The 11,402-nt window shown below is 40.1% G+C and overlaps 1 protein-coding gene across 1 annotated transcript in view; it reads right to left on the minus strand.

The window, feature by feature from the left end:
• LOC101860867 overlaps positions 1-11,402 on the minus strand; it is a gene marked incomplete in the record, with an annotated part of 63,466 nt that overhangs the window by 18,847 nt on the left and 33,217 nt on the right. The window contains 5 exon segments of the mRNA XM_013085279.2: positions 1,826-2,602; positions 4,302-4,403; positions 4,614-4,703; positions 5,668-5,901; positions 11,265-11,388. Of these exon segments, the coding sequence (XP_012940733.1) occupies positions 1,826-2,602; positions 4,302-4,403; positions 4,614-4,703; positions 5,668-5,901; positions 11,265-11,388 (1,327 nt within the window).

Here is an 11,402-nt window from a genome sequence, read left to right on the forward strand (position 1 = left end):
TTGGAAGGAGATCAAAGTTTTGATTCTGTGTTGAAGCATCTTAAAAAAACAAACAACTTCTGATGTTTGCACTTCATTGACAATTCCGGAACATTTCTGAAAGTTTGCACCGAAATCGAATGATGCTATAAGATGAAAGGGAAACAGCCTTTGAACTTATTATTAGATTTTTTCTGAACGACAAAACCCCCCCACAATGTTTGGCTCCTTGAATTTCTCTAATGGCATATATCCGTGACCTCAAATAAAAGTGCAAAATGAAGATTCTTGGCTTAATACGTACGATGGATTTAGATTTACCGTTTATTCTTTATGTCACAATATCAGTTCAATGGAAAAAAAATACCTATGCAAGGCGAACTATGTTCTTTTATAAAGAATGGGAGAGTACAATATTTAAGAATTATTGTATAAATGCATTTGTAATACCGGAAAGTTTTCACCTGTACCTCTACAAAAAGAATAAACGCATCGGCACTTCAAAAGTACCGATAAGCCTAGTAATCTGGCCTCGTCGACTAGCATTTTGTTCAATGGTAAAGGAAGACTTTATTGACTCGCCGTTTCCAGTCCCCCAAGCTGCAAATCTACTTTTAGTTATAATAAATAATTATTGCATTTGTATAGCGCATATCCACTCTCTGCAGCATGCTCTCTGCGCTTCACAACTATTATTAATCCAACAGATCCTGGAACACTCAGAAACATTATAAATCTTCTCAAGCGGGAAGCATACAGTGCAAACTGCGGTTTTCGCGAGCTCAAACACAAACAAGCGGATCCAATTTATCCCCGTCTATAGCTGGGTACCCATTTCCAGCTGGACGAAACGAGGAAAATTCGAGTTAAGTGCTTTTCCCATGGAGACAATGTTGGGTCCTTGATGGGACTAGAGCTCGATTTGCAGAAATAAAACGCTGAGAAAGATTATAATTGTAAGAAAATAACAGGGTTTAAAAATGCATTTTCCTAGTTTGGAGATCGTTTCAATTAGAGTAACTTGACTATCCTGATAACTAATTTGGAGTCAAACACGAGTCTGGCTGGTAGGAAGACAACGAAACCATAAATCTACGTATTACTTTACATAAGTTGTACTTTTGGATAATGTTCGACAGGTCACATTATAAAGATAGAAAATCTAGATCTAGATCTATTTTCTATTGCTAAAGAAGTAAATAGAATTAACGCCAAGACTACTCATGTCACCTTCTCCCAACTTACACGAACGAGGTATGCGGGATGACGATAATCATTTGTAGATGTTTTAGTTTTGAGATGTTGTTATATTATGTTGTTCCAAAATGGCAGAATCTGGTGAGCCGAGCTTTTGTCTCGCAAGCGTGCGTCAATGTGCATAAGAAGTTGGCAAGAGTTGGCTCACAATGGTGTGCAAAATCGTTTTAAAAAGTAATGTTATCAAGAGCTTATTCGACAAAGAGTAATTTGCAAACGGTCATTCGAGGATTGTCAAAAGAAAAAGTTCTGTGGAGAGATGTATATGTGGAGATGTTCTTTTTAGCGATCATACAGGTACTAGTAGCCTGATATTTAAATTCCTGCATGTGGTTGAATGATGCATTTGATGTAAATGAACATTTTGTCAGCTTTACTTCTCCTTTCATATTGAATTTAAAAGAGAGTAAAATATATGATTTAATTTTTTTTTTTTAAATGTATACCTGCATGTGTTTTTATGGTCCTGTACAGCCAAGGAAAATTTCCCTCTGGGATAATAAAGTACTATCTTATCTTATCTTATATTCTATAAAGAAAGAAGGTTAACAGGAATACACAGAGAACTGGCGTACGCCCACAATCTCACCTCATGAGTAATAGAATCCAAAAAGGAGACAAGGTGACTAGACCCCTCTGATCTCCCACAACCAGTAACAGCATCACTTCTTTGTGGACCAAGAACTTCGTTTTTGCCCATATTTTTCTTGCGCACGTCGCAGCCACCTGGTTTTTGTGAATGTTCGACTTTAAAATTATGTTTCCAAAGACGTGTATTATTATGTTCCTGTTCGGTAGAAAGTATTTTGAATTCTGGGGGTGACATCGCGCTGTCATGCCTTTCAAGAACTGACTCTGAGGTTTTTGTTCCATTCTTTTCTATGTGGGTCAAGTCTTGTTCAGTCTCTTTATTCAAGGCTGTGGGACCAAAAGATGTAACAAAATGTCTCAATTCCGTTGTAGGCATATCACGATTTTTTCGTAGAGGATCTACAGCGTTGCCAACATTGCAGAACGTCTTATGGGTGCCATGTCTTGTTGGGGATGTCTGTCCTCGAAGAAAAGGGCTGGTTTCTCTGTTTCCGTTACAGCTTATTAGTCGACCATATAACTTGGAGTTCAGTCGTAATTGGCAGCCACGTGAGAGTTCTCCAGAAGTATCAGGGCAAACACCTTTGGCCTTGCACATTGCAGGACCACCATCATAACGGCTGCGGTGATATGTGTCGTTAAATGTCTCCTGGTTCTGATTTATATTATGTAGTTCCAAACCTCTTATTTGTTCCTCGATACGTGGATGCGCATCAGTCACAGGCGCCTCCATTTGTTCGATGTTTCGATGGAACTTAGTGGGACCGCAGATCCTCTGGTTAGAAAACATTAAGAGGGGGGTGTAGAAAAAGAGTTAAACATTTCAGACATGGAAAGATGGCAAGATAAATAATTAATTTACTAGAAAGGAGGAATTCACAGAGATCTATCTGTTCTATCTATCTATCTATCTATCTATCTATCTATCTATCTATCTATCTATCTATCTCGATTGGTCGATCAAACGATCGATCTATGGATGGGGGGCTCTCGAGGTTAAGGTGTTGGCCTCTCATTCAAAAGGTCCCGGGTTCGAATTCGGGTAGCGACCGAAACATTTTCTTCTCTAAATTTGTCTCCTGTCACCTCGTTTCCTGCTCTTTAGCAATGTTCTGACGTCTGCTTTCGTCTCCTCTTTCTTCCCCCACCCCTCACCTCCTTTGCCCCTTCCTCTGGGCTCCTGATTCTTTCTGCAGCCTTTCTACTGTTGCTCCTTCGCCTCTTCTTACTGCTGTCTTTCAGCCACACCCCTGATCTTCTGGTAGGAAAGATCTACACCTAGCCTTCTCAGACAAGGGCGAAAAATCTCGGAGGGTCCGTGTGCAAGTTGCGCACGTTAAAGATCCCTTGGTGGTCTAAAATCGATAAGAGTAGGCTTCGGCTGCCACCCGGGCAAAATTCAAAAATGTCCTACCAACTGAAAATATTAGGTGTGTCCCGCGCGCTAATATGACCTTATGCAGTTGCAAGCGCCGTAAAACACTTTGCAAAAACAAACAAACAACAATCTATGGATCTATCGATCTATCTCTGTGTGTCTGTGGTCTGTGTTTCTGTGTGTCTGTCTGTGTGTCTGTCTGTGTGTCTGTCTGTCTGTCTCTCTGTCTCTCTTTCAGTCTATTTGATCTTTGGTTTGTGTAAAATATAAGAGTGCTTGTGATCTAAAAAAACCCAAGCTCGAAAAGCTGACATTTTCTTACACTTTGTTCGTTTACCTGTTTATCAAACATGAGGATTTTACATAATATTGAGGATACAACCTGTTTAAGTGCATTTATTCAACATCCCACTTTTCAAAACAACAATATATTTTAGAAGCATGACAGTTTTACTCTGATTAAAAAGCCACAAGTCAAAATCTTTTGTGATCATCATCATCATCATCATCATCAAGAGCCTCATTCTCGCTCGAAGATTTCTTCGTGGAGTCCACCAGGCCCATAAAGGAAACCAAAAAAGAATCATCCCCATCATTGTATACAGAGAATAAAAAGGTTGAGACTTGGTAGAATTTCCAGAATATTTTATTATACCTTCAACGTTTCGAACACTACAGGCTTCGTCAGGAACATAAAAAAAAAAAAGACTAGACCATCTATGGAAACCGGAGTGCGTGTACCCATGTAACAAAGCACAATGGTGCATTATCCTCCTCCTCCTCCTCCTCCTCCTCCTCCTCCTCCTCCTCCTCCTCCTCCTCCTCCTCCTCCTCCTCCTCCTTCTCCTCCTCCTCCTCCTCCTCATCATCATCATCGTCATCATCATCATCATCATCATCATCATCATCATCATCATCATCATCATCATCATCAGCAGCAGCAGCAGCAGCAGCAGCAGCAGCAGCAGCAGCAGCAGCAGCAGCATCGTCGTTGTCATGACCACTATTGATGTTTCATGGGTTGAACAAAATTGAGAGTAAGTCTTTGATAACCCAAAGCAACAGTGAATAGTTCTTCTGCTCATCCAAACCTTACCGAGGAATCGCTGAGAACGACGAAAGCATTTTTGGTGTTCCACCCGACTGTTGTCATATTAGTGTTCTTGTCCTTTGCGGTTGGGACCGTCGTTTCTGGAATCTGCAAGGGATTTTTCAAGGCATTAAAAGGCTGATGAAAACTCACAAGACGGCTCACAGACGGCTGACAAAATTAAACGAAAAAGAATAACTCCGATAACCCCTCTTTCTATTCAATCTTTCTTACGGATCGTTGCAAAAATGCTTATAAATAAAATAAAACCCGTTATAAACTCAAAATACATAACAAGTTTACCAATCTTTGCCTTACCAAAAGTGAGCTTTTCTGTTTTTTGTCGTGATCCACATCGTGTTTACCAGTCGCAGGTTTCCCAATGGCACTTGCTTCATCAGTTTCCCCCTGAAAAAATTAATGAGACCCATTTAAAAAATAAATATTTTTAAATCAATTTAATTCTAGAACAGTTTCTCGATATTTGTACAATATATCAATTGAGCGAGGTGATATGTTCCATTCTAAACAATCAATTAATTTGTTTCAAAACTATCTCTTCGTACTTAGAAAGGTGTTGCAAAGGTTATAATAAAACTTCTGTTTCTTAAGCGTCCGAGTTAAAGTGTCTGTTGATATAAATCTAAGATGCCTCGGTCATGAACCACTCACAGTTTATGATTCTACTTTAGCACCCAACTTTCATGAAGATGGCTGATTGCGTCACGGTTTTGCCAGCCTAAAAAAATGCCAATTCATGCAATTTGACAAATGAGGTTTAAGAGAAAGATCAGTCAACAGCAGTCAGACTTTTTCCAGGCTAAGATTTGTCTGCGCCCAGTGAGAGAGAAAGCCAGTTCATCATCAACCAGTCTACCCAAAACCCAACGATGCTCGCAAGACAATCCTCATAGAAGCCCTATAGTCAAACTAGACATGTGTTAACCATTACTCTTTTACCTCTATCCGTACACTATGTTAAATTTCGACTACAATGAAAATCATTATTTATACTTGAGGGTACACGTATAATATTTCAGGATTTTAGAAATGAAAACGATACTCCCACATAGTGGTCGCTAAGGACAAGAATGTTTCAGGGAAGAACGTACTCATATTGCACAATTACACACTACTGTAATCACTGAAACAACAGCAACTGCATGGACACTGCATGACGTTTGCCAACTAGTACTCAATGATGATTCGCCCGCTAAATCGCAGTGTTGACATGTCTGTGTCTTTTCATCAACTATGATGCGAGCATTTATTTCTCTTTTTTCTTCAAATTTCGAGTTCATAAAGGCCCGACATAAATTTAAACATGGGAGGGGGGGGGGGTGTTGGGGTCGCTTAGGACGGAAATACTTACAAAGTCCACCAATATATGTTTCCCTCCCAGAAATGGAGTTTTCGTGGGCAGGGGTTCTTGCTCTTCAACAAGACCTTCGCTTGTAAACTCATCGCCAGTGGCTGGATGTTTTGGGACAGTCCTGAAGTCTGCCTCTACAGGAGTTTGAATACTCTTAGGGTGTCTTTTGAAGAAACTGGAAGCTTCATGCCTCTTTCTGGGTGTTGTGGGTTGTGTGACGTTGTTGATCGGCGGCTGTGGATTTGTTTTAAAAGTTCAGAGGTGAAGAGCAATCCACAGAGACGCCAAAATACTATTGATATTGATACTTACAATGTTGTATTTTGTTTTTGTAAAGTGCTTTACGGCGCTCGCAACTGCATAAGGTCATATAAGCGCGCGGGACACACCTAATATTTTCAGTTGGTAGGAAATTTTGAATTTTGCCGGGTGGCGGCCGAAGCCTACTCTTATCGAATTTAGACCACCAAGGGTTCTTTAACGTGCGCAACTTGCACACGGACCCTCCGAAAATTTTCGCCCTTGTCCGAGAAGGCTAGGTGTAGATCTTTCCTACCAGAAGATCAAGGGTGTGGCTGAAAGACAGCAGTAAGAAGAAGCGAAGGAGTAGCAGTAGAAAGGCTGCAGAAAGAATCAGGAGCCCAGAGGAAGGGACAAAGGAGGTGAGGGGTGGGGGCAGAAAGAGAAGACGAAAGCAGACGACAGAACATTGCTAGAGAGCAGGAAATGAGGTGAAAGGAGACGCATAGGCCAGAACATTACATTATGTCCTGATTAAAAATCTGTCTCCCTCTCTCTGTCTCTCTCTTTCTCTCTCTGTCTCTCTCTTTCTCTCTCTCTCTCCCTCTCCCACTCTCTCCTCCCCCCCCCTCTCTCTCTCTCTCTCTCTCTCTCTCTCTCTCTCTCTCCATATATATGACGGGATTCGAATCCACGACCTCACGAGAGCCTAACCACTAGGTCACCGACGATAACAAAGAGTGACAATAGTCAAATCTTGATAAAACTAAGTATAGTGTGCTAATAAAGCAGATGTTTTTTCTTAATTTTTCGTAGATTTCTAAAAACATGCAGTTCTAAAAGGTGGACATCAGTTTTTAAAAGTGGCTTTAAGAACAAGTGGAGACTAAAGTACTCGTATGTTAAGAAAAGAAATTGCACTTACAATGTGCATATCTAGAACCATCATTTTTAAAAATACCAATAAGACAAGCACGACATGGAAACGTAAGAGGTAATTATTATAATGCTGAGGAAAAGCGCAACAGAACCATAGAAAAATTATAATATACCCTCGGAAAATGGTAACTGTCCATAGATTTCAGGCCTAATTTTGAAAAGGTTATAATCGCGCTACATTAATAATAATCCTGTTAAATTATTTTACCTTATTCAAAGACAAAAAATAGGTTTTTTTTCCAACAAAACGTCAATTTATAGACAAACAACTGACGACAAGAAAACCTCCTCCCACTAAACGCAAAGCACGATTTGAGGAAAATTGCATATGTATTGCTTTAGAGCGTGATTCCAATAACGAGTATGCCAGCCTTGTGCAGCTATAACAGCCTTACATCTTCGTCTCATTGAGCTAATTATTCGTTGATTCTTGATTTGAGGCATGTTGGTCCACTCCTACTGCAAACCGTGCGCCATTTCATGAATATTTCTTAGTTACTTTGTACTGGCCTTTTACCGAGTCTTCAATCCAGTTCATCCCTCACATGCTCAATTGGAGCAAGATTGTGTTTTTTTTGTGGGTTTTTTATGGGGGGGGGGGGGGCTTTTTGTCGTGAGTTGTTTGTGTATACAATGACCTTTTGGTCAGAATATGACCTTCCATATAGTTTTTCCTTTAAATAAGTTAAAATAATTTACCAGAATTATTAATGAAGCCTATAATAACCTTTTCAAAATTAGGTAGGAAATCTATTGAAAGTTAATTTTTTTCTGAGGGTAAATATATATATATAATGTTCTCTGGGAAGTACTAAGATTAATAATTAGTATTGGGTCCTCATACCCAACCCAGCGCGTCCCCGGGAGGTGGATAGGGGAAAGGCCTCAAGATATGGAGGTAGCTGCTAAGCAGTCGCGAACCAAATGGGAGGTGGTCGTCGAGAGTAGAGGAGAGCCCTGGTGCCACAGGTGCTTCAAAAATACCTCACACACTCGAAGAAGGGACCATCTTGACGACGGGAGGTGCCATAAATCCTACCAAAGCCCCCACTGCCTTGTGGGTTGCAAGTGGAGGACAAAGGCTAGCAGAGACAACTGTACACACTCCGGCAGTAGGCAACGGGAAACCACTGCTGTACTATCCCAAGAATAGTCATGGAAAAGTACATTCATTTATCAGATAACAGCGTTAAAAGGGTTCATGATCCAGCTCTGAACTTCCCGCTCGGAAGGGACCGCCACGGACAGCAGGTGGCGCCCGATCGTCATCCAGCTACTGGCTGCAAAAATAAGCAACTTGACCTAGCCACATGGAATGTGAGAACTATGTACCAGAAATGCAAATTAGATAATATAGAGCAGGAAATGGACTGGATGAAGCTAAATATGTTAGGCCTTTCAGAAATTAGATGGGAGGGGGCAGGCTTGATTAAAAAAGGATCCAAAACAATTGTATACTCAGGAGGAAAAACCCATGAAAGAGGAGTCGGAATTTTATTTGACAAAGCAACAGCAAAGAGCATCAAAGGTTTTTCGAGAGTGTCAGATAGAGTAATCGTGGCTAAATTAGAGGGAAAACCTTTTGACATAGGTGTCATCCAAATATATGCACCAACATCAGAGAACGACAACGAGGAAATTGAGACTTTTTATGAAGACCTTGATAAGGCAATGAAACAGTTAAAAATCACAAGATGTAAAGGTAATCATGGGAGACGTTAATGCCAAAGTAGGAAGTACACGTATAGGAGATATAGTTGGGCCATGGGGACTGGGTAAAGAGAATGAACGATGGAAACCACTGGTAGAATGATGCAGAGAAAATAATTTTATGATATCAAACACCTTGTATGAAAATCACCCAAGAAGACGATACACTTGGAAGAGTCCAGGCGATAGAAGTAGCAATCAAATAGATTTCATACTTAGTTAGAAACGTTTTAGAAATGCAGTTAAATCATCTAAATCACTGCAAGGAGCAGACTGTGATAGTGACCATGTACCAGTCATGAGAAAAATGCGGATAAGACTGAAGAAACTTAAAAAGTCAAAGTATCAACCAAAATTTGACATAGGCCTTTTAAAGTCCAACCAAGAACTGAAAGAACGTTTCTCCGTAGATGTAAGCAATAAATTTCAAGGTTTGAAAAACATTACTAAATCGTAAGAACTATAGAGCAAAATGAAAGACTCAATAATGGAAGCTATGGAAGAAAATATCCCCCCGAAAGTTAAAAAAAAGCTAATTAAAAATGGATGACCCAGGACATATTAAAACCAATGGAAGAGAGTAGAAAGGCAAAATCTAAAGTGGAAAAGTACAACATCTTAAACAGGGAAATAAAGAAAAAATGCAATAAAGAAAAAGAAACATGGATAAATGATCAGTTTCAACAAATAGAGAAGAACCAAAACAAAGACAGCAAATACATGTATTCCAAAATCAAAGAAGTAAGTGGGATAAAAGGATGCTCAAATACAGGATGCATAAGATCAAAAGTAGGAGATATTTTAATGGACAACGGGGATGTCTTAAACAGATGGTCAGAATACATAGAGGAACTTTTCAAAGGTAACAGAGGAGAAAAACCGGAAACAAAGAATGAAATAAATGGACCACCAAAACTGAAAGCAAAAGTAAAAGCTGCCAATAGGGAAATGAAACAAGGAAAAGCCACAGGGCCAGATAATATTCCAGTTGAAGTGATTGTCGAGCTTGAAGAACTAGGCAGTGAAATAACAACAAAGCTCCTGAATGCTATTTATGACAGCAGTGAGATCCCAGAAGATATGATGAAGTCAGTTTTTATAGCCTCACCTAAAACACCAGGTGCCACTGAGGGTGATATGCACAGAACAATTAGCCTTATAAGTCATTTTACAAAAATATTGCTGCGAGTAATAATGGGAAGATTGAGAAAAAGAGTGTAAGACCAGAGATATCTAAAACGCAATTCGGCTTTATTCCTGACCGGGCACCAGAAATGCTATATTCACCTTCACGATGTTAATGGAAAGATGTATTGAAGCACAGAAAGATCTGTATTAGTATTTATGCTTCATAGATTATTCAAAGGCGTTCGATAAATTTAGAAATGATGAGCTATTTAAAATACTGGAAAAGCTAGACATAGATGGAAAAAATATAAGAATTATCAGGAATTTGTACTGGGACCAAAACGCTGCTGTGCGAATTAACTGAGAATACAGTGAATATAAGCAGATTAGGCGAGGAGTGAGGCAAGGATGTGTTATATCACCAGACCTCTTTAGCATGTACAGTGAAACAATCCTTAGAAACACAGAAGAATGTCCAGGTCTCAAAGTAAATGGAGAAAATGGGGACTGCTAAGAGAATCGAGGAAGGAAAATAAATCAAATGAGGTAGTGCTTGATGAAGCCCACGAGGGACGCTCAATGTTAAAAACAACCAGGAAACGACAAAAGCAGTTTTTGGGACACATTAATAGACATACGGCTCTTGAACTTGAACATCTAGCTCTCATTGGAAAAATTGAGAGAAAGCAAGGCAGGGAAAGGCCCAGAACAACATACTTAGGGAACCTAAACAAATGGGTAACAGGGAAAGATCAGGGAAACGTAGCTTTTTTGAGAGCATCTGAGCAAAGGAATGAATGGAGAACCATAATCGCCGATGTCTGTCGCAGCTCTGGCACTGGATGATGATGATATAATGTTCTAGACTGCACACACTGACGTAATTTCGGTTCACCATGGAGCGCACCACTTGACTGAATGTATTTGGAACCAAATGAAAGACAAGGAGGGAAAGGTTGCGTTCCCACTCGTCTATAGACGAAACGGTTGTTTTGCCCTTGATAAGGGCGACCATAATGCACGCCAGAGTAGCGAAGTTTGAATAGAGAGTAAAGAGCGGTGGCCACGACAATGCTTGGTCTGGCACAATTCTTCTATTTCAGGTTTATGGATAGGACAAATTATAATAAACTTTATAATAGGCGGGATGATGTAGACTCATCACCTGTTGCTGTAAGTGCTGATACCGTTAGCGACCTGGAACAATGTGAAATAGATAGGCTCTACAAGCGATTGCGGAGCAGTTTCTTACGCATTTCATTAACAAACGAAAATCTGATGTTTTGAAATTAATGTGTTCAAATTTGTATCCCATTTCCTGCTGTTTTTCCCCTTTTCATTTTTCTTGCGAGCTTGGGCATATTTAAATTTGCATATTTTGAAGGGGTGGGTGGGTAAGGGAGGGGGAGCTGATGATGAAGATGATGATGATGATAATGTGTGTGCTTGTGTTGAGGTAATGGTTGGGGAGGAAGTGTACAGGGTGAGGAATGATGGGATTTAACTTTTTGAAAAATCCGAAAACAACAAAAACTCATAAAAAGCAAAAACAAAAAGAAGAACATTCCTCCTGTCATCACCCATTCAGGTTCCTTTTTAGTCTCCACGCCAGGGTAATCCGGATAGATGGTTCGGCGTTCATCCTGTAGTCTCTCGTGTTCCAGCAGTAGCTCACGACGTCTTCTGGACTGCTCGGGGTCACGTCTGAGAGAGAGAGA

The sequence above is a fragment of the Aplysia californica genome, unplaced genomic scaffold, assembly GCF_000002075.1.
Source record: "Aplysia californica isolate F4 #8 unplaced genomic scaffold, AplCal3.0 scaffold00015, whole genome shotgun sequence".
NCBI lineage: Eukaryota > Metazoa > Mollusca > Gastropoda > Aplysiida > Aplysiidae > Aplysia > Aplysia californica.